Source organism: Azolla caroliniana, unplaced genomic scaffold (assembly GCF_043228905.1).
Source record: "Azolla caroliniana isolate FFs.n. ecotype wild unplaced genomic scaffold, voAzoCaro1.0.p SCAF_9, whole genome shotgun sequence".
Lineage (NCBI taxonomy): Eukaryota > Viridiplantae > Streptophyta > Polypodiopsida > Salviniales > Salviniaceae > Azolla > Azolla caroliniana.
In genome coordinates this window covers 18,283,438-18,305,891 of record NW_028230444.1, presented here as the reverse complement: position 1 = coordinate 18,305,891, position 22,454 = coordinate 18,283,438, and the positions used below count along the sequence as shown (strand labels likewise).

The 22,454-nt window shown below is 38.0% G+C and overlaps 2 protein-coding genes, 2 long non-coding RNA genes and 1 pseudogene across 5 annotated transcripts; 2 read left to right on the top strand and 3 right to left on the bottom strand.

Annotated features, from left to right (window-relative positions):
• Positions 1-3,108: 3,108 nt before the first annotated feature.
• Positions 3,109-3,980, top strand: LOC147860392 (uncharacterized; annotated as a pseudogene).
• Positions 3,981-4,472: 492 nt separating this feature from the next.
• LOC147860391 (coiled-coil protein) lies at positions 4,473-5,170 on the top strand. The gene has a single exon (XM_087325155.1). The coding sequence runs from the start codon at positions 4,516-4,518 to the stop codon at positions 5,071-5,073; it is 558 nt and encodes a 185-aa protein (XP_087181281.1). The 5' UTR covers positions 4,473-4,515; the 3' UTR covers positions 5,074-5,170.
• Positions 5,171-6,746: 1,576 nt separating this feature from the next.
• On the bottom strand, positions 6,747-12,836 carry LOC147860390 (zinc ion binding protein). 2 transcript variants are annotated; one of them, XM_087324308.1, is made up of 6 exons: positions 11,142-12,836; positions 10,999-11,054; positions 10,512-10,775; positions 9,291-9,521; positions 9,082-9,195; positions 6,747-7,110 (listed from the first exon to the last, which is right to left on the bottom strand). In XM_087324308.1, exons 1-6 carry the CDS (start codon positions 12,832-12,834, stop codon positions 6,961-6,963), a joined length of 2,508 nt encoding a protein of 835 aa, XP_087180434.1. In that variant the 5' UTR covers positions 12,835-12,836; the 3' UTR covers positions 6,747-6,960. The 2 variants fall into 2 exon arrangements, with proteins under 2 accessions (XP_087180434.1, XP_087180436.1); XM_087324310.1 differs by lacking the exons at positions 6,747-7,110; positions 9,082-9,195 and having other exon boundaries at positions 9,378-9,537.
• Positions 12,837-19,584: 6,748 nt separating this feature from the next.
• Positions 19,585-20,161, bottom strand: LOC147860389 (uncharacterized). Its single transcript, XR_015530253.1, has 2 exons — positions 19,874-20,161; positions 19,585-19,754 (listed from the first exon to the last, which is right to left on the bottom strand). It is a non-coding gene; the product is annotated as an uncharacterized LOC147860389 (long non-coding RNA).
• Positions 20,162-20,212: 51 nt separating this feature from the next.
• On the bottom strand, positions 20,213-21,367 carry LOC147860388 (uncharacterized). Its single transcript, XR_015530198.1, has 2 exons — positions 21,075-21,367; positions 20,213-20,253 (listed from the first exon to the last, which is right to left on the bottom strand). It is a non-coding gene; the product is annotated as an uncharacterized LOC147860388 (long non-coding RNA).
• Between the last annotated feature and the right edge of the window lie 1,087 nt (positions 21,368-22,454).

The following is a 22,454-nucleotide window of genomic DNA, read 5'->3' as shown; positions in this document are numbered from 1 at the left end:
ACAGAAGAAGAGAGACAAAGAGACAGAGAGACAGATATTTAGTGAAGAGAAAAAAGGGCGGTAAGATCAAAGGAAAGAGAAAGGGCCAAATTTGATTCAAAAAATACAAGAGAGAGAGAGAGGGAGCCTTCGTGTGGTCGGTCATTTGGCCGGCCATTCGGTCAATCACTCAATCGGTCATGTGATCGATCAGTCATTGGTTCGGTTACTCACTCGATCACTCATCATTTGGCCGGTCATTCGGCTAATCACTCAGTCGGTCATGTGGTCAATCAGTTCATCAGTCATTCATTCAGTTACTCACTCGATCACTCGTCGTTTAGCCGGTCATTCGGTCGATCGCTCAATTGGTCATGTGGTCGAGCAGGTGATCGGTCTTTCATTCAGTTACTCACACGATCACTCATTTCGCCACTCCATCGATCATGTAGCATTGGGCTATCGATCCGTCATATCATCTGCATGCGTGCGCTTTGAAACAAGGAAGTTTATTGATCTTGATTTCCTTCACGATAGAGACCTTGCCAATGTGGCACAATCTATCGTTTGGTGCTTAGAAATACAGTGGGGCATTTCTTACTCAATGGAAAATCCCCACATTGCTGATATGGCATAGTATCATCTTGAAGCGTGGTTGGGAATCCATCTTGATGTGGCACGTGAAAGAAAACATTGTATGTCAAAAAACTGGGTTGCAGTTAATTGTTGATTCAGGCTTGACAAAAATCTACGGTCCTTGATACATATTTAGGGTTTAGGGCACATAAATAATTGCCTATCTTGCCTTGATAGTATCTCATGTTGACTCATCACTAAGTGCCAAAAATATGGGGCACATAGATGGGACTTTTGAGGTTGCACTACAAATCATTTTGACAAAATAGGGATTTACACTAGTGACCAAATCTCACCTTTTCATATGGGTCAATATCACAGTGATGCCGTTTATTTTTCCTTCAATGTGTTACAATGTAAAATCATTAAAAATTGCCTCACTCGTAAAGCGGTCACATTTTGCAATAGAACCAACATAAGGGACTAGGATTGAGAACTAGTTCATATTCCATTTCTCATGTTTTTATGGTGTGTTTGCATAGAACCTTGATACAACCCCTTTGTTTCTTTTTTGGAGAGAGAGAGAGAGAGAGAGAGAGAGAGAGAGAGCGCTAACTTAATTATATTTGTCTTCCTCACCTTCTCTTAAGGTAAGTTTTACATGATGTTTATATAGGCAGGGGTGATGGAATGGAGAGAGATCGTGCTTCCTTCACCTTACTTATACTTTCATCACCTCTTTACTTCCTAAGTGGCTCACAAACAAGCCTTACACAATTATGTATTCTAATATCAAGTCTTGATGTATCCATCATAGGCTAATTTCATAATTACCTAAAATGTCTGTCTCTTTCCCTTTTTACATATCTACCCTATAGTTCTAGCCATTTACATACTCATTTTTACAACTAGCCCATTGAACATCCAAGTTACAACCTTATCAAGCAAAAACATTCAACTAGTCATCCTAATATTCATTAGTTCGATAAGTCGGTGGTAGGTTGGCTATGACTTTACCATAACTCGAGGGTGGTCTAAAGGAATGGGTTCTCTATCCAATCTATTCACCTTTCTTTTACTTAAAATTGGTATTTTGATTAGCAATAAACTCTTAATAGCATTGAAGCCTCCTTTGGCTCGTTGAGATAGCTAAGGATAATTATATGTTGCCTCAATATTCACATGTTGGTTTCAAAGGTTAAGCCAAGTTGTGCAAGTATGGTATATCTTGTTCTTTGAAGGTGAACATCAATCTTTAAAGAGGTTATAGCTTGTGACATGGAAAACCATAGCAATTAGTTATTTACCAAGTTCTAGTAGGGACTCATTTATTAGATAAATGGTCGGCACAACCTTGATTGAAATAATTGCCTAATATTTATGTATTGGGCTTGTTTGGGTTTTATCATTTTGTGCAAACTTTTATCACTTTTTTAGATTATGGTAGGACTAGCATCTCAATACACTTTGTATGGGTATGCTCTCAAATTATGATTTTTTTTCATCACATCATTTGACTTGTGAATTCTAAATTTACTAGAACCATCATCGTGGGAAATCAGATTGTTATTAGAAACACCCTGACTTTTAAGCAATGGCTTGATATAGAAGCGAAGTCTGATCGGAGAAGGTTCAATATTAACGGCGACACAAATGAGGAAGGATAGTTCCTTCATTGTGGGAAATCCCAATTGTTACTACAAACACCCCGAGTTTTAAGCATTGGCTTGATAAAAAGCAAAGTCTGACCAAAGAAGGTCCCATATTAATGGGGGAACACAAACGATGAGAGATAGTTCCTTCATCGTGAGAAATCCAACTGTTACTAGAGGCACCCCAACTTTTAAGCATTGGCTTGATAAAAAGTAATCCAATTGTTACTAGAAACACCCCAACTTTTAAGCATTGGCTCGATAAAAAGTGAAGTTTGATTAGAGAAATTTCAATATTGTTGGAAACACAAATGAGGATGGATAGTTCCTTCATCCATGAGAAATCTGATTGTTACTAGAATCATCCTTCTAGACTTTTAAGCATTAGCTTGATGAGAGAAGGTCCAATATTAATGAGGACACGGAGCAATTAGTCAATCATACTTTATTTTGTGTGTTCTGGGGGTGATGTGAGGATCGATCCTTCTATATGAGAAGGGATTCACCCTACCGAATCCCAGTTTCCCTAAGATAGGTAGAAGGAAGGTTTCTCCCTCCCTCTCTTTTTCTTTTGTTTTCATTGCTTTACCCTAATGGTAAGTTGTAACCAAGTTACATTACTTGGGTTCGAAACCCAATTTTCTCATCTCTCTATTACTCCACACATATCCTCTTAATTTACTAGATGTCGGGGTTGAACCCATAACCTCCTAGCCTCCATCGAGTAGTGTTACCAATTGAGCTACATCCATATGGGCTCTCTACGAAACACTCCAATCATGGAAGAATAGGGTCTATGCCACAAAATAGATGCTATGATGAGGATTGTAGAGACTTATATAGCCAACTTAAAATATCGGGACTCGGTGGTACTGTTGCCTTAGTACAGGCTTGCAAAGAAATGCGCAAGATGACACGTTGTAAGAGACGAGAGTGGGAGACATCTCAATATTGGGAACTCTACCATATGCTCATGAGTAGCGATTGCACCACTATATGGAAGAGACTATCAGAACCAAGACCACAAACACCCATCGAGGATCCCAACACTTGGCACACATCTACAGAGAGACTCTACCACGTCCCAAACCAACCACCCATTCCCATGCCTTCCACACCTCGACCTACCATGGGGACACTTTTCACGACCTCTATGGTCACAAAGGTCATAAAGAAATTACAACATAGGAAGTCCATGGAGCACACATGATTGTGAGCCGAACACATCATATACACTCGAGAGTGCCTAGCTCCCTTCCTCACTCTAATCTTCAATCGCACCCTCGCCGAGGGTTTTCCACCACAGTGGACCATGAACACAATGGCCCCTATACATAAAGGAGGGGACCCCATGGACCCAAATACATATAGGACCATTATGATAAGTCATACGCTTGCTAAAATATATGGTGCAGTAATGGAAGCAAAGTTGAGCAATTATATTGAAACCTTAAGTCTTCGAGCACCTGAGTAGTCTGGCTTTAGATGAGCCTTCTCCACTATTGACCATATCTTCACTTTTAGATGCTTAATTGACCAAACGAAGGCTTGCAAGAAGAAACTATATATATTGTTTTGTGGACATTCTGCAAAGCCTTTGACCCAGTCTCTAGGGAGCGGTTGTTTGATAGGCTTAAAAGCCTGGAGATACCAAATGACATGATTTGGGCCATCTATGCTTTATATGAGCAAGTCTCTGGGAGCATAAGGTGCTCAGGTGGCACCCTATTTTGTTGCAAACGAATTTACAATACTATAACTCTTTTAGATTAAGTGCTATTTTTATTTTATATTATTTTTTATGATTGGGTAAACACCCTTAGCTTAAGTTCTATTTTTATTTTATATTATTTTTTATGATTGGGTAAGCACCCTATTTTGTTGTAAACCAATTATCTCATGAACCAAATTTGTCCTTAGACGCTAATCTCTCTCTCTCTCTCTCTCTCTCTCTCTCTTATCATAATTAGCTTACTCTAGTGGTAAGTCCTTTACACTACTAGAACTAGCACTACATCTTGGGTTCGAAACCCAAATTTCTCACCTCTCTATTACTCAGTAGATATCTCTTATTTTGCTACCATCTGATCTCTCTCTCTCTCTCTCTCTCTCTCTCACACACACACACACACGGGTCAACAGAACAAAATATCAAAGGGTATTATGTTTAATTTTTAAAAATAGCACAAAATTGGAGAGGGCTATTTCCGTAAATAACAGAAATTATGCAGACACACCCTAAAGTATAAGCAAACCCCTGCTCTTTCTCTCTGTCTCTCTCATATTTTTCCTCCTCAGAGGAAAAGCCATGGCTTCTCAGCTCGATTTCAGATTCCTCGACGAGGGCCTCGGTGGCCAGAGAAACAAGAGGAAACGCGGCCATGTCGATGGCGAAGAAGCCGCAGATGAAGCCCACAAGCTTGAAGAAGGCGTCCAGTCCATGGACACCGACGATAAAGAACCTTCTGCTAAACGCATTGCCATAACTATCTCTGGTGAAGATCGCCCTGTCTTTGGTCGTCCTACCTTTGATGGTATCATCGCAGGTAAGGTCTCTGGGCGCAAATGGAAAAACCCTAAAACTTCTCGCACTTCTTCTATCAAGGTTAGCCTCAAGAAGTCATCTCTAGAGCAGAGAACTATGCAAAAAGAAGTTAAGAAAGCTTATAAAGATCGGATGACGGAGCTCAAAGAACAGATCCGACAAAACAAAATCAGTAAGAGGAAGGCGAAGGAGGAGAGAGTGAAGAGGAAGAAAGAGAACGAGGCGAGGACCGGTACAGTTTACGAGAAGATTACTAACCCTAAAAAGCTTAAGAATATGTCTAAGAAGCAGAAAAAGCTTCTGAGGAAGATACCTGAATGACATGATGATCGTTGGATTGCATATACTTTTACTGGGATTTTTGTAATGTAATGACGGTTTTGTCAGATCTCAGGTACTTTTACTATAATTTTAGCAATTGCTGAGCTCAAACTTGGGTTTTGCTTGGGGACATTTGAACTGTTTATGTGAAGAGTAGTAAGCCAAACAAGCATAATGGAAACTCTTAAGACAGCTTAATGTTGTCGGGATTCTGCTACACCACTTCTTTCTAATTTTTGCCATGGATTTTTTTGTAAAGTTTATGATGATTTAGATAATTTTCTTTTAATTTTATGTATTGCAATTTTGTCCAGTGTTGTAGGTGCAAATGTGTTCTCTCCATTCTTTGGTGGAATGGGACGTGTTAATATTTGGGATCCTTGCGATGTTTCTGTGGATGTTATTCTGATGATCCTTAGATATATCCTTACAATCATTTTTGGTCGTTACAGCTGCGTTAATGCGGTATGAAATCTTTGTAGTGTTATTGACCATTTAGATACATTCAGTGTTACCAATATGTTTGTACCATCATTTTTGCATAATTCTGATATTGGCAATCTGATATCAAAATTTTGTGCTATCGAAGGTCTCTTTTGCATGGTTCAATTTTGGATATTACGTGTTATTTACATGTGAAGTAATAATTGTAAAATATGAGTGCTGACTTTATGTACCCAAGGATAACATGTAAATTCAACTTTATGTACCCAAGCATCTATAATGTTCAGTCTTGGATTGTGAATTATGAATTGCTCTATATAATGTTTGGATAGTTCAGTATTTGGGAAGATGCAGCTGATTAAATGCCATTTCATATGCCAAACATCTATAATGTTCAGTCTTGGATTGTGAACTATGGATTGCTCTATATAATGTTTGGATAGTTCAGTATTTGGGAAGATGCTGCTGATTAAATGCCATTTCATATGCAGGTTGAATACATTTTCGTACCTGATCTACTTAAACAATTTCTTATTTCAATATGGGGTATGCACTAGGAAAAACTTATGTGCGTTTAAAAGAGCATTGCAGACATGCAATGGGTCAAAGGCAAAATGAGCATCATCTTTGGGTTATATTCTGGGATTAATTAGTAGGTTTGATATTTGCTAAGACACTATGGATCAATTGTATTTTCAAGACTGCTTGTTGCTTTAACTGGAAGTTTGTGTGTGCATCCATAGTATACACATGCCTCCCACTCCATATTCAACAGGTCTGAAAGGGCATCTCAAGGTTTATTTTGACTGTACAGACAGGCTTAAATATATAACCGTTGCTCATATACGACTTTCAATCAACCATTTCCATGTCAAGAGTAATGTATGTGCTTGTTAATTCTTGCATTGTCTATCCTAATTCGTCATTATAAAGAACATTTTCCATACATTGGTATAACCTGTGAAATCAATGGGTTATACAGGTGAGAGCAATTGTCTTTAGACTCATGGTATCTCTGATTTTCAAATAACAGTCAATGCGCTGTCTTCAGAACTGCAACTGATGTTTGACGAAACTATCATATCCACAAATGCTGCACATTACAAATAAATTGTAGATGAAAAATAACCTGTGGCATGATCAACACCTCAAAATCAATTCAAATTTGAATGCAAATTCTAATGCTGCACATTACAAATAAATTTTACATGAAAGATAACCCATGGCACCTTGAAATCAATTTCTAAATTTGAATGCAAATTCTAATTTTCCATTTGGGATATATTTACAAATGTTACCTTTTTCTCTCAAGAATCATAAAACTATGTACACATCAGTATCCCATATGTATACACATTATGGACAAAATATTCCTCGAGTTTGTACATAACTTCCATATGGAGGTAGGAGTTAACAGGCCTTAAAATATTGGCCAAAGAGATCTTAAGCATGGCTTGTGATAATGTGGATCATTTTGGTGGAAAGCCCTACAACAATGACATTATTATGGGAAGTCATTGATGTAACTGTTGTGTCAAAATTTCTCACTGTTTGTATAGTTGCATCATCCAGCAATTCATCTAGTTTGCATGCCTGCATGGCTCTCTCTCTCTCTCTCTCTCTCTCTCTCTCTCTCTCTCTCTCGCCAAAGCTTGACGAAATAGTAAACAAAACTCATGCAAGAGCTTATTTTTATACTCCTATATGCCTATGATATTTTATTCTCATATATCTTGGATGATATGCAACACTTCAATATTGGAAACATTTTCTCAAATCAGCAGGCTAGTTATTAAAGTGGACAAAAACAAAACTTATGGTAATAAAGGCAATTCAACCAGGACACTGCTCTAGTTTTACATACAAGGGAGAACCAATACAAGTGGTGCAAAGCTTCAAATATCTTGGTATTGCTGTTATGTCGACAAATATGTGAAATGTATGCTATGAGTCGACACTTCAAGCAGGTTGGAATGGTTACTATATGTTTGAGAATCAATGCAACACAAGTGACACTGGAGGATGGGAAGTGAAATTGATGTTATTCAATGCTATGGTGATCCTAGTGTTGCTTTATGGAGTCGAAATGTGAGGTGGCACTATCTCACAAACTGCATTGAATGAAATAGAGAAAATCCATAAATTGTTCTTACATAGACAATTGAGGCTAAAATCCTCAACATCCTACTCTTGTCATACTATTCGGCATAGGTGCTGGGAGCATAGAGGTACTAGCCATGCAAAAAGTATACAAGTATATCACAAAAGTCAAGAATATTCCTGATCAGATATTGCCAAAACAGGCGTGAAATATAGGATGCAAGTTACAAAAAACTAATAAAAGCAAAATCATCTCGTCTGGCTGGGCTGGGTGCTTGACATTATAAAATGGTTTAAAAGATGGGCCCTAAAAGATCAATAGGAGCTGTCAAATAATGCTATAAGTTAGGTGAATACCAGGATAGATTAATAGAGGCACCAAGGATTAAGTGGCAAGCTGCTAAAATGTCAAAATTGGAATATTAGATTGCAAATGTTAACCCCCAGTGTTGGCCCAAAACAAGGTATGCCAGAATGTATCCAACCACATCTTACTACCCCCATGAGCCTTGGCTCTTGGAGACCCTTAACACTTCATTCAAACTTGCTAACACAAGTTAGGTGTCGAAGTAGGATCATGGCAACACCCTAGTATGAAGGAAGACATCCAAGGTATGCAATGAAAACATAGTGGAGCATGAAGGTAATTCATGAAAAGTATGATGACTTATTAGACAGACATGATAACGTAAATGTCATACTAAAATCCCCACTAAGAAGGCTGAGCACATATATATGTGCATTATTTTAGATAGTTTTCACTACAACGTAGTAAGCCCCATTCTTACGACGTATGTCACAAATAAAATGATTTGTTTATTTGGTCCCATGGGCCCAATTTGGCCTCCTTGTGGACGATAAAAATTCTATTCTATATTCTTTTTGACTCATGAGGTATTTGATCAACTGCATATTGCTGGCTTCCATTTCTACAATTCCTTATTATAACAATCTCTTTATGATTGTCTCCAATTTGCAGAAATCTCTCTAGAGATATTTAGCTTTAATTCGAATGCTTTTGAAGTTTTTTACGACATATTGAGGTTCCACTGATAATATATGATTGCCAAAAAAAAGCACTAGTTATACCGCTCCACAGTTGAGATAGAGGAATATGCATTTGGGGAAATAAAGAAAACTCGAGGGTATTTCAGTATTTTCCCTATAAATTAATGTTCCAACAGTAATGCAATCATGAATATGGTAGCCTGTAGGGATGCAAGAGCTTGTATATTGAAGTTTCCCACTGATAATATATGTATTGCCAGAAAAAAGCACAAGTTATAATGCGCCACAGTTGAGATAGAGGAATATGCATTTGGGGAAATTAAGAAAACTCAAGGGTATTTCAGTAATTTTCCTATAATTAATGTTCCAAACAGTGATGCAATAATGGACACGGTAGCCTGTAGGGATGTAATGATGCTAATATAATAAAACAGGCTGCCAAGCAAGTAGTCTCACCTTTATCGTTCCATCCCAACTTCCGCTATAGAGAGTATCTCCAGAAATACACAAACTTGAAATAACTCCACTGTGGGCTATAATAGTATTTATACAAATTTCATCCTTCCAAACCTGTTCGATGGAGTTCACCAGTGCACTCATTTTGATAGGGAAAAGTAATCTCAATCATAAGATGCTATGCATATATTGGAAGACTTTTGACTAACCTGAATTCCACCATTCTGATAACCAGCCAAAAGAAGGTCACCTGAAATCTGAAGGGCTCGTACTGGACCTGCCTCTGAGATGTCACTTAACACAGCCAGAGGACTGTGATCACTTCTTAACCATAACCTAATAGTGCTGTCCCAACTGCCACTGTACAATAACCCATCATCAATCAATAAAGATGATACAACGGATTTGTGCCCTTCCATGGTTGTAATAAGTTCATAATCCTGCGACAAGAGCAGACTGGAATCATTCAAATAGCTTTATGAATCTGCATTCCATCTAGAGACTCCTAATTTCAATTGCATGTAATGAAATAGAAGTGAGGAAATCACATGTCAAGTGCCGTAAAGTAAAAATCTGAGATCTGTTGGGTGTGATGAGCTGATATGTGCACCGTAGAATGAGAGATTACAAAATAGATTTTGATGGAGAAAGGAGGAGACAAGTACATACTATAGTGGAATGCAATGACATACTGTGGATAAGCTCATGATACTTGTGAAAATAGCAGCTTGGAAAAAAGAAATCAATGAACAATCATGTCTGCCTGTAAACGATGTCATGGAATAGAGGATAATTTGTCTTTGTTGAATGCTATTTATGGTTAAATCTATGGTACATAGAAATTCTTAAGTACATCCAGTTCTACCCGTAGATAATTGAGCAGTCTTGATTAATGGGCAATTACCCCCACATCTTGGTGAAGACCATGAAATGATATCCATTTCCAGGTATTGTGTGATTGTGTCTGACTACTCCAGTGCTTGGCTAATAAGTATTATTGTTTTTTTTACTCTGCAATCTTAGCTAACAGGAATATCTATATTTTTCTCCAAAGGATGAAATATGTATGTGTACATCCTAAGCCAAATGCTTGAGGAATAACCAGTACCTCAGAAAGATTTAATATGGTTTATTGTTCTCTGAGATGAGATAACATTTTCAGATGTAACCTCTCATTTTGTTTTATAGGTCATTTTGGCCTCTTCAAATATGTTAGTATACCTTTCTTTCTTTATTCTACTGAGCTGAATAACAATACTTTAGCCAACTACTATTGTTCTATGATTTCCTTTGGTAACTTGCTACAGCAAAGTCTTTCAGAAATTTAAAGAAAAATAAAAAATCAAGGATAACTCTAGACCACGCCTTAAAAGACCTTTTAATAATAATGAATCTCAGACAGTAACATATTAGGCAAATTTTAACCATACCTTCAAAGACCACACCTTGATGTTTTTATCACCACCGCCACTATATAGAAAATCAGATGATAAAGCAAGGGAAGCAATTCCTGAATAACGCCAGTCTTGATGATGATGCCATTTTACAAGGAAATTAGTTTCATCAGATTCCACATCCCACACACATAATTCACCTCCATAATCTCCACTTACGCAAAAAGCCAAGTGTTGATCAATGACAAGAGCCATAACCATTTGAGAATGGCCCCTTAAGGTTTTGAGCAATATGGCATCCTGTCATCGACATTATGTCAATAGTTATGCATATATTATCATCAACCAAGTGCATGCACAATAAACTTAGTAAACCCATGCTATGTTATATGAAAGACATACAAGGGTAGAGGCCAAGAAACCAATGATTTTGCATGTTTCAATTAAGCTTTGAATTCTACAAATAAAAATGAGAGTAAAACTCAAATTCTCAATGAGTGGGGATAAAGAAGAAATTACTTACATCTAATGACCATACACATATGGTCTTATCAAAAGAACCACTGAGTAGATATTTCCCTGCATGTATGCATTAAACAGGATTGAACAAAGAAAAAATCAAAGGGATGAAAAAGTAGAGGCAGTAGCTGGAAAGAAAAAACTTACCACATATCGCCAGACATGTTACTTGATCCAAATGGCCATCAAGAGTGGTGTCCTTGTGCACTTCTCTAGTGTCATCACTTGGACATTTGTCTGAGTCAGACAGCTTTTCTAGATCTCTCGAAGAAGCTTCAGAAGTTTGACAGTTACTATCTACTACCACCACTGTCTCTATAGTTTCCTTGATTAGGTTGCAGCCAAGTACAAGACAATATGAATAACCAATTCCCGCATCACCACAAAAAATGTTAGAACCCTGGTTAAATTTTGATGTGAAACTTGAAATTGATGAGGTTTGTATGCATAGAAGGTGTTGCCATAGCTCAGATACACATGGCCTTTCTTCAGGATCAGGAGAAAAACATTTTAGAAGAAGCCTTAAAAAATGCACCAAAATCGAATCACCATCCATGTTTATTCGTTTCTGTATCCATGAGTCTGCATGTTGTTTATGATTTTTACGTTTATTTATGAAGTCGTCTATTTGAAGGTCATCCCATGGCGTAGCACCCATAAGAACATAACATAGAAGACAGCCTAAAGTCCATGAGTCAGTCTTGCAAGTCATTTTCTTTTCCCAAAATGCATTGAGTTCTCTCAACCCTTCTAAGAACTCTGGACTCGAATAACACAAAGGAAATTCCGTAGATACAGTAAGAGCTGAATCATCTCCAATGCTTTCTGATGAAAGTTTTGTGAAGGTCACATCAGAAAAGTGCCTCAAAGTCTCTCTTACATTCAAGATTGCACTTATATTTAGTTTAATATGAAGAAATTCTGTTGAGCACAAGCACTGGGGTGTGATAAGTCCTGCTATTACATGCTTATTATGCAAATCCATGAAGATCTCGCATATTTCCATACCTCTCATTACGAAAGAATTGCTTATTCTAAATTCTGTCACACCTCCATTTGGAACGTATAGCAATTGTTTGGTATCCAATACTGTAAGAGATTCACATACCAGAAAGAGACAGCTTTCTGCGTCCATCCAGAAGCCAAAAACACCTTCTTGCAACATTAACAAATGCAGCAGATCTCTTACATCGTACTTAGACAAAGAATCCAAGCTAGACTTAACCTTCTGTAGATAATCAACTTCTGATCCATTTCCATTCACTTTTAAGCGAGGCCATAGGTTCTGCATATTCACAAACAAAGCAGGACAGCTTTGTAATCTCTCGTTAAATCCAGAAAGGAAGAAGACCTGACCTTCAGTTGGATAACGGCAAATCCGGGCAGATGTTTCGGGAAGGATCCATTTGAAAAGCTCAGATGAAGAAGACGAAATGCCATAAATAGGGGAAGGTCTTCTGATACGATCAGACAGATGATGATGACAAGGTCTGAGAACACTTCGCCGCTTCTGTGATGATCCAGAATGATGTTTATTGATGGTTATAATGAGGCGCAGAAGCTCGATGTTCTTAGGGAAGAGGGAATGAACGATCTTGGAAGGTTGATTACACTCAGGGCAACGAATAAACGAAGAAGATTGATGGTGATGATGATTACGATGATCGTGAGAGAGGGTAGAGATGCAAGGATCGCAGAGAGTATGGCCACATGATAAGACTCGAGGGATGATCAGATCCTCGTCATAAGGTTGAAGGCAGACTGCACATTCTGGAACAATACTGTCCCCCTCCTCCTCCTCCTCCTCCTCCTCCTCCTGCTCCTCCGCCATCGCTGCCATGGTTTTCTCTGCTACACACTTACGCAGACGCACAGAAGTCTTCTCTCAGAAATAGAGAAGAAAAGTGTATACTATACTTAGACGTATATTTGTATACGTATACGTGTATATTTCTTTGTATACGAATACGTGTATATTTCTTTGTATACGAATACGTATATATTTCTTTGTATACGAATACGTATATATTTCTTTGTATACCTATACGTGTATATTTCTTTGTATACGTATACGTGTATATTTCTTTGTATACGAATACGTATATATTTCTTTGTACACTTAGACGCATGTCGTCTTCTCTCAGAAATAGAGAAGAAAAGCGTATACGGAAGAAAAGTGTATATTGTACGTTTACGTAGACGCCTCTCGCCTTGTTGAAGTACATAATTACACAATCATGCAATTAACCATGGTTGATACTGATGTAAATTAACCATGTTCATCGCAATGACGCAATTAACCATGGTTAATATCAGTGATGCCATTGCCAAATGTTTGTGATCATGTAATTATGAACCCTGATTAGTAGTGTCAATGTCACTAGAAAATGTCCGCAACCCTTGGCATTGAAGTCATTAAAACATGTTCATGGTCATGAATTACAATGGCTACTTGTTGAGAATCAAACTCAACCTAGTCTAATGTGTGAACACACCCTTTGAGAATGTATGAAGATTCAAAGGTCAAAGGTCACCACTAACTCTCCAACATTAACTGTGTCATAGAATCATATTCTATGAAACATAACTAATGAGTTTCCACATTTCTCATGACACATAGAAACATAACTAATGAGTTTCCACATTTCTCATGACACGTGAGCTTCTATCGTTACTAGATAGAGAGTGGGGGCTTTAATGTAGAGAGAGGATGACTTTATATAAAGCACCCTCCCTCACTTGTATTTTTTTTGTTGGTTGTTTTCTATTGTATTTCTTACTCCATGTTAATACACATTTCTCATGACACATAGAAACATAACTAATGAGTTTCCACATTTCTCATGACACGTGAGCTTCTATCGTTACTAGATAGAGAGTGGGGGCTTTAATGTAGAGAGAGGATGATTTTATATAAAGCACCCTCCCTCACTTGTATTTTTTTTGTTGGTTGTTTTCTATTGTATTTCTTACTCCTTGTTAATACACATTTAAGTCTTTTTATTTTCATATCTATCTTGTCTCTTCTCTCCTCTTTCACACACATCTCTAATCTATTATACATAACATGATTACTCGAGCTAATTATTTACACTACTAATGACATTGGTGTTCATGATTGTGGGTAGTGGTATCTTTAGTAAATGTCAATGATCATGTAATGAACCCTTGTTTGTGTCAATTGCAGATGCTTGCGATCGTGGTCGTGATGTCATTAGCAAATGTTCATGAACATGTAATGAACCGTTGTTACTAGTAAAGTCACAATAGCAAATATTGGGGTGAGGGACATTCGGCAGAATGGGGAGCCATCATGCCGAACCAAGCCGACAAAACAATTCCATCGAGTGCGGATATTGTGGCAAATTCGACCACTATGAGGTATGATGCTAGTAGAAGAAGAGTGAGTCTACTTTCACAAGACAACAACTCACCAACTATGCCTCTAACGCCGACTATGATGATCATGGCAATATGTTCGTGATGAAGCATAGAGCGAATTCAATGTCAACATATGGCCCAACCAACACCTCCAACCCGGAAAATGTATGGTTTGTCGACTCTGGCACATCCAATCACATGACTTCTCATATGAAGATTGGTTCCGTGAGTTGCAAAAGCCTGAATGACCTGGCTATGTAGAAACTAGGGATGACACAATTCACCCCATTCAACATGTCGGTAATGTCCCATTCGAGAAAGATGGCAAACAAACCTACATCAAAAGTGTCTTATATGTTCCGACCATAATGAAGAATCTGGTATCGGTTGGCCAAATCATTGAACATGGCATGTAAGCACGTTTTAACTATGGAGGTTGTTTCATTGAGAAGGAAGGCTGACTCATTGCTCATGGTCAAAGAGAAGGCCAAATGTTCATCCTTGAGTTGAATGAGGTAAAATCGGCCACATTCACAAAGGTCCATAAAGTCGACGTCGACATAGAATTATGGCACAAAAGAATCGGCCATGTCAATCTCCAAAAGCTCAAGGGCATGTAATCGAAAGGAGTCATCATCAGACTCCCCATTTTTAAGGATAAGGAGATTGAAGGCGTATATGTGGTGTTACGGGCATGACCATATAATATCCCGTGGTAAGAATTTACCGTAGTATTCTATACACGTGGATAAGTGTGAGGGTTAAACGAGAGTGTAAAGAAGGGGAGGATTACTTTTAATCCTCGGGATTGAGACAACCCATTAGGTCAAGTGTGAACTTGCCTGGGGGCCTTGGGTATCGCTATAAATAAGAGGCCTAACTACCCTCATTTGATCATCTTTTGACTACATCGAGACTCTGCTCGTGTGGTGGGTCAACTCTTGTAGCGAGCGCGCCAGCACCAGGTACGACTCGATGCCACGGCGGTGGTATGGGACGCCGATCGAGGCTCGAGTCCGTCTCGATCCCTTCGCTCGGGGGTGGTCGGGTGGATCGGCACCCTTCTTTCTCTTTCTCCTTTCTATCTATCTTTTCTTTATCCTTATCTTAAGCTTACGTTAGTACTATGATCTATAATATGTGGCATGTCAATTTGGTGAACAACATTGACATCCCTTCCCAAAAGACAGGAATGTAAGTAAAGGACTTTTGGATGTAATACTGTTGAGAGATCAAGCTCAACTTAGTTTAGTTAGTTAGTCAACCATGTAACTTCGTAGTTACCTAGATAGGATCTAGTTAGAAGTGTTAACTATAACGACTTACATAGGACCTTGTACTTAAGTGAGATATTCTAGATCCTCCACTCCTAAGTACATTTAATATAGGACTTACACATTAGTACCTATATTCTACTCACACATGTGCACCTTGGCACATGAGATGTATATATACCTCATTGTGGGTATTTTTGTATTTGATGATGATAATGCTAATTTAATATAGTTACTCATCCCCCATCTTGTGTTGTTCATAAGTGTATCTCTCTCTCTCTCTCTCTCTCTCTCTCTCTCTCTCTCTCTTCCTCTCACACATACAAATCACTTAATCTTCCGCTTATCAACTAATTACATAATTAGGTACTAATTAACCCTTGCTTAATTACTTACCTAATTCTTAACAAATACATTCAAATGTGTGGGAACTGGCCCAAATGGCAACCTTTAGTGAATGTCAATACTACATCACATTTGTCGACGAGTTCTCCAAGCAAACTTGCATCTTCCCCATGTGGCAAAATATTGAAGTGCTTGCATAGTTCCAAAAATTCAAATGTGGGGTCGAAAAGGAAACAGATCGGCATGTTCGTTGCCTTCGGTTGGACGGAGGTAAAGAATACTTCTTTGACGCCTTCACTGCATACCTCTGACAAGAAAGAATTCAACGAGACCTTTCCCCTGGTGGCAAAGATTATGACTGTTCAGACTGTAATCATGCTGGCAGAGCCAAAGGATGGCACCTTCATCAAATGGACGTAAAGAACGTCTTTCTTCAAGGTGAATTAGAAGAGGAGGTGTATATGGTACAACCTCTCGGCTTCAAGTCGCACTCTCACCCAAAAGCGGTTTGTCGACTCAAAAAGCCACTCTATGGCCTCAAGCAGGCACCTAGAGCTTGGCACTCGAAAATAATAGATCATCTTGAATTAGAATAGGAGGTGTACATGCTACAACCTCTCGGCTTCAAGTCAAGCTCTCACCCAACAACGAGTTGCCAACTCAAAAAGCCACTCTATGACCTCAAGCAAGCACTTAGAGCTTGGCACTCGATTTCCATTCTCGGGCAAATTACCCATTGGTTCCATCCGATTCGGCTCGTACTCATCTTCCCATCCATAGGGACCTGTTTTCCCAATAGAGGGAGAGGCCGAAACAGGAGTCCCTAGAACCGAGAGAAGTTCGACGGAGGATGTTTCCTAATCTTCCTGTTGTACGTGGACGACATGCTGACCGTCGGACGGGACTGCATCAAAATCGAGATGTTAAAGAAGGCCTTAAGCAGGTCCTTCTCAATGAAAGATATGGGTCCAACGAGACAGATCTTAGGGATGCACATAGTCCGAGACCGGACAAAGAAGCTATTGTGGCTATCACAGGAGAAGTACGTGACAAAGGTGCTCCAAAGGTTCAACATGAGGGTGCGAAGCTGTCCGGGAAACAAAGTCCGAAGACAAAGACAGAGAAAGCTAAGATGAAGAAGGTACCTTATGCCTCAACCACAAGATAGGATATCCCGTCAAGCTTTTGAGGCATCTCAATCCCTATATGCATCCGGAGATACTAGCTCTTGGTATAACATTGTAGTGAGTTGGTTACTTGCAAATGGCATAGACATTAATAACCTACCTCCCCTTAAGTACAACCATGAGACTAATCAAACTTTAATCTCTCATGAGGACCGCAATAAAGTAATATGCCAAGAAATATGGCAAATTTACACTCGATATAAATGGATCACCCCACGAGAACCACTCCCATCTAAAATGTTGTACTATAAAGAACACTTCATGCACTTCTCTAAGTTAGGTTTTATTACACAACCAAAATATCTACATACATTCTTAACAAATGCACTAAGGGTGGCCATTGGACAACTTAGGAGATCATCTCACCAACTTGAGATTGAGAATGGTTGTGCTAATAGAGAGGAAAGGCTATGTAGGAACTTATGTCACATAGAGATAGAGGATGGGTATCACTTTACATGCAAGTGTCGAACTTATGCCGAGACCAAAATTACACTTCTATTCTTTGGAGGCTCAACAATTATCTTCTTCTCAAGCCTTTTGGGATGGGATGAACACGAAAATTACTCGTTATTACCCACTAAGTTGAATCACATCTGAAACTAAAGATGAGTTGCTCATGTGCCAGAATGTCACTTCAAAACTAAAGACATGCAATAAGTGCCACCTCAACCAAGGGCATCTTATGAAGTCTTCAGGTGACACATATGAATTACAGATTTTTAGAACTCAGGGAAGTCTTGACAAACTAATTATGCCATGCGTAATGACAGATGGTTATCATCATCCCTTACTTTGTAGAACTGTGCATGTATATGAATTTATGTGCCTGATTTTGGCGCTTAGCCGTTTGCCGAATCGACAAAAACATCCAGATACATATCCATATTGATTTCCTTGTGGAAACCGGTCATCTTCCTTTTCTAATTTAACATGAGTATGAAAGGAGCCTTTGTATTCATGCATTACAACCACAATTTTGGCCAAAACATTGGCAAATAAACCTTGTTCTATATAATCTATTTCTTGAGTCGGAGAAAGGTAGTTAAAGATGAGAAATATGAGATCCTATCCGTTCATGTGTGATCCTTCGATATGAAAAACCAAAGGTCCTATGGCTTAATGTATAAGGCGTTGGGTATTCGAAACCAAAGATTCTAGGTTCGATCCCTAGTAGGATCAATTTAGAATCATGATCCTAGACAACAACGATCAAGAATCATGGAGTCAAAATGCGCATTTGTTGCAACCGTCTAGAAAGTGTGATCTTGTATTTTATAATTTTGGTTGAATACATTCATTTATGAGCACGATGTTGTTTAGGGAAAAGAAACGGGTCAATTGACACAAACTCCTCATTTAAAGTCTATCTGAATCATGTTCTCGCATGTCAATCATGATTCTCAATGGAAGTACAACTAACGGAAAACTGAAGATCCTATGGCCCAATGGATTAGGTGTAGGGTCTACGAAACTAGATATTCTAGGTTTTAGCCCTAGTAGGATCGATTAGGATTAGGTTCTTCGAGAGAGAATGGAAATACAATGATGACAAAGTACGTAGTAATGTTGCGAAATCAATACATGCATGTATTGGGGAAAGGCTAATATTATGTATTTGAATGTAATCATTGGTCGTGTGAACACTGTTTACAAATTTTTAACACGCATTGATTGTTACTGCTTAGAAAGCGTGCTCTTTATATCTATGGTTTTGGTTGAATGCATTCATTTACAAGGATGATGTTTAGGGAAATTAATCTATTTTTGCACCACTTTAAGAAACTCATTGAAGTTTTCATATGGTCAACTTCTATTGTTTCAACTCCAAATTTGAGCATTTGTTAACTTTAGGGTGTTGTCTATAATTATTGGTTATACAAATACAAATGCCAATTAATATTTTTTGCTCAACTTTTTAAGACCATTTGTTGTTTGTTTTTAGCTCTTTCTCATCTAGCACAAGTGTTGCTGGTTGAGAAAGTATGTGTTTTCATATGTTTATTCGAAGTATTGGACAACACAAACATAACCTTAATTCATGGTTTGCCATGAGTATAACTCAATTTTCCGATGAACGTTTTAATGGAATCCGCATATTCGTAGGTGTATGAGGATTGAATATCTCCTTAAGAAAGTATGTGTTTTCATATGTTTATTCGAAGTATTGGACAACACAAACATAACCTTAATTCAAGGTTTGCCATGAGTATAACTCAATTTTCCGATGAACGTGTTAATGGAATCTGCATATTCGTAGGTGTATGAGGATTGAATATCTCTTTGTAAGGAATTGTATGTTATTAGAAGAATGATCTACATTTGGTTCTCTGATAATTAAGCCGGTAAAAACGATCACATTTGCATGAATCATCTCAATAAAAAAAGCAAGTGTTGATATATAGTTTTAATGGTGTAATGTTGTATTCTATTGGCTAGGCAAAAGTCTGGGCACCATCCTGCCTATTCAAACCATTTCACAGCACAGCGTCCATAATAACACTCAAGGTACTGCAAATCAGCAATTGTTTGTTTTGCTCTCGACTTAGAAGCTTCGCATATTTCTATGGTACCTATAAATTAAGCACCCATTCCTTGAATTTTCTGGGATTATGATGTGCATATTATGAACTCATCTGGATGTACCATTTTCCTAGATTCGGAGAAACTAAACACAATAATATTCTTTTACCTTGATCTTGAATTGCTAGTCTTCTTGTTTCTTGATCGACCAGATCCGCTGCATGTAGACCTCTTATCTGGCCTTCTAAGACATCCATTAAGTCTTCTTTGGACTGCAAAAGAAATTAAACATGTTTGTTGATGAGAAACTCTACTAGGATTCAAGCCGAAAACCAATCATCTGAACTTTCTTTATAAACCATATGGATGTTTCTTTAAGAAGTTTTTTCGCAGCTCAAAAATAGTTTTTTTCCTCTCGAATCAAACTTGAAGGAACATTTACTTAGAAGACCAACATTGCAGATAACCATTCCTAAAATGTGAAATGCAAACCCGTTTAGAATCATCCTTACAAGTTTCTTTCGTCTTGTTGAGCTCCCTCATTAACACCTGTGGAAAAGAAAAATGATTTTCAAGCCTTACGGAAATGTGGAAATGCACCTAATGAAATTGGTTTCAAAATTGTTCCCAAAGGCTATGATTGAACAATGTGATTTACACTAATTATTTGACTCTTAAGAGCATGATATGTTAAGGGCAACATAAAATGAGTGATCAAAAAATACGTAAGCTTCTGGCTACTAACAGAAGTAGACAAACCCTAGCTGAAACAATAAAATACTGTTAAAACAGGCTTAGTAATATAATAGTCCAAAGCCATTGGCTCAATATGATGAGTTTTCATTACAGTGACACATTAGACAGCGCAATCACATTCAGTTCAAAAAATTATAATAAAACATCAGTATGCATCTTTTATTATACACTCCAAATTCATAGAACTTTGAAAATAGTTCTAACAATGAGCAGTAGTTGTGTTATGTGCAAACCTAACCATACCAGAGAATATAGGAAATTAGGGTAGAGAGAAATCCATTGCGTGGTGCATAACCACTCAATTAGCACTCATTAAGAATCTAATCTCTGGCCCTCCTCTTTCTCCAAAATTTTCGTTAGTCATACAATAATTACATATAAATTATGTTAACTTTGCAATGAACAGATCATAACCAATTCGACTGCTAGTAAAAAGCAATGAAACAATCTTTTAATTCTTAGCTACTCTGTAAGTTTACATACAGCCATGAGTTTTCATATAGAAAAAAGTAAAAACAATCACCATAATGGATAGTGGCCCTTTAGACTCTAGCAGGCATAAAGAACAAGAATGTGAAGTACTATATATCTATATATAAAGCAGCTAAACTTACCTTTGAATTGAGGTGAAGGATTCCAATTAACACCTTCCATTTCTTTCTTAATCAACTCTTCTAGTTCTTCATCATCAAACCTTTGCCTTGCAACTGCATCTCTGAGTTGAGCTACATACGCTCTTGCTTCTTTTCTCTGGCACTCTTTCATCTCCTCTAATTGTCTCTCTTCTTCTGCTTCCCTCTCAGCTTTCATGGCAGCCAAGTAATCCTCAAACTCTATGTCTCCCTTCTTTTCTTCATTTCATTGCAAATAATCCTTTACTTGTAAGCTGTGGTAATTTCTGAGTTCAACATGTCTGGGGGCGGAGGTACTAGCCCTAACCCTAATCCTTGGGAGTTATAGAAGAACAGCATTCTGCGATAGATCGAGAGAGACACTAGTTGTAGATGAGAGAAAGAGGTCAGTTCATACACGCTGAGAAGAAGAGATCTCACTTCAGACTTCAGTTTATACATACATAAAAATAAGTGGTGAACCCTTCTTCTCCCTTCAAAGAAGAAGAAGAATGTGTGTGTGTGTGTTGGCCGAAGTAGTAAGTAAAGGTTAGGGTTAGGGTTAGGGTTATTGTATTGTTCCTACAATACTCATCAAAGGCGTGAGAAAGTGCGTAGATTCAAATTCAACCCAGAACTATTGTTCAAATGTATATTGCTCGCATGGGCAAAATCAGGTCCGTTGTGTAAAACCCTGCACAGGTAGGAACCGGTTTTTGTGTATATTGACCATTATAGTGAAAGTTTAACAGAGGCTGCCTATCAAAATCATACGCTATCATCTATGGGTGTGTCCAGCAATGGTGCATTTCAATGCTTAACAAATTGACCTGTTCCTACATCCTTTATGCATAGCCTCGTTCTCTACCCTTAATTGCAATTTGGCATTGGAATCATGTGATTTGTACAGAGGGACATGCAAATATCTCCATGCCTCCATCATTACAGAAACCCTCAATTGCAATTTGGCATTGGAATCATGTGATTTGTACAGAGGGACATGCAAATATCTCCATGCCTCCTTCATTACAAATTGTATGTTGTCTGTCTTCTGTTGTCAACAATGGTTGGGTAGTTCCAATTTCTAGTACAATGTTCACTTGACTGATTGTGTGTGCCTCTTTTATTTATGTCCAATGGCACACAATTCAAGCAAGTCTTCTTGTCCACTTATATTATTAAAAATCACTCTTTATCATCGATGCATCATTAACATAATTTTAATGCATAAAGAAGCTATTGATAAATTCCAATCATTAACAGGTGATGCACAAAACCTAAATCGCAATAGTCCACCCCAGGCAAAAATGTTTTAATCCATATCAAAAGAAAGTATATAGAGTTGGGAAATCACAACCCTTTTTTCCCTCCATCAGATACTGC

Coding starts and splice junctions, on each gene's coding strand:
- LOC147860390 (XM_087324308.1), bottom strand. CDS start 12,834: ATGGCAGCGATGGCGGAGGAGCAGGAGGAGGAGGAGGAGGAGGAGGAG. Junction 11,055..11,141: donor AACATGTCTGGCGATATGTG/GTAAGTTTTTTC, acceptor GCATACATGCAG/GGAAATATCTACTCAGTGGT. Junction 7,111..9,081: donor GTTGGGATGGAACGATAAAG/GTGAGACTACTT, acceptor AGAGCCATGCAG/GCATGCAAACTAGATGAATT.
- LOC147860391 (XM_087325155.1), top strand. CDS start 4,516: ATGGCTTCTCAGCTCGATTTCAGATTCCTCGACGAGGGCCTCGGTGGC.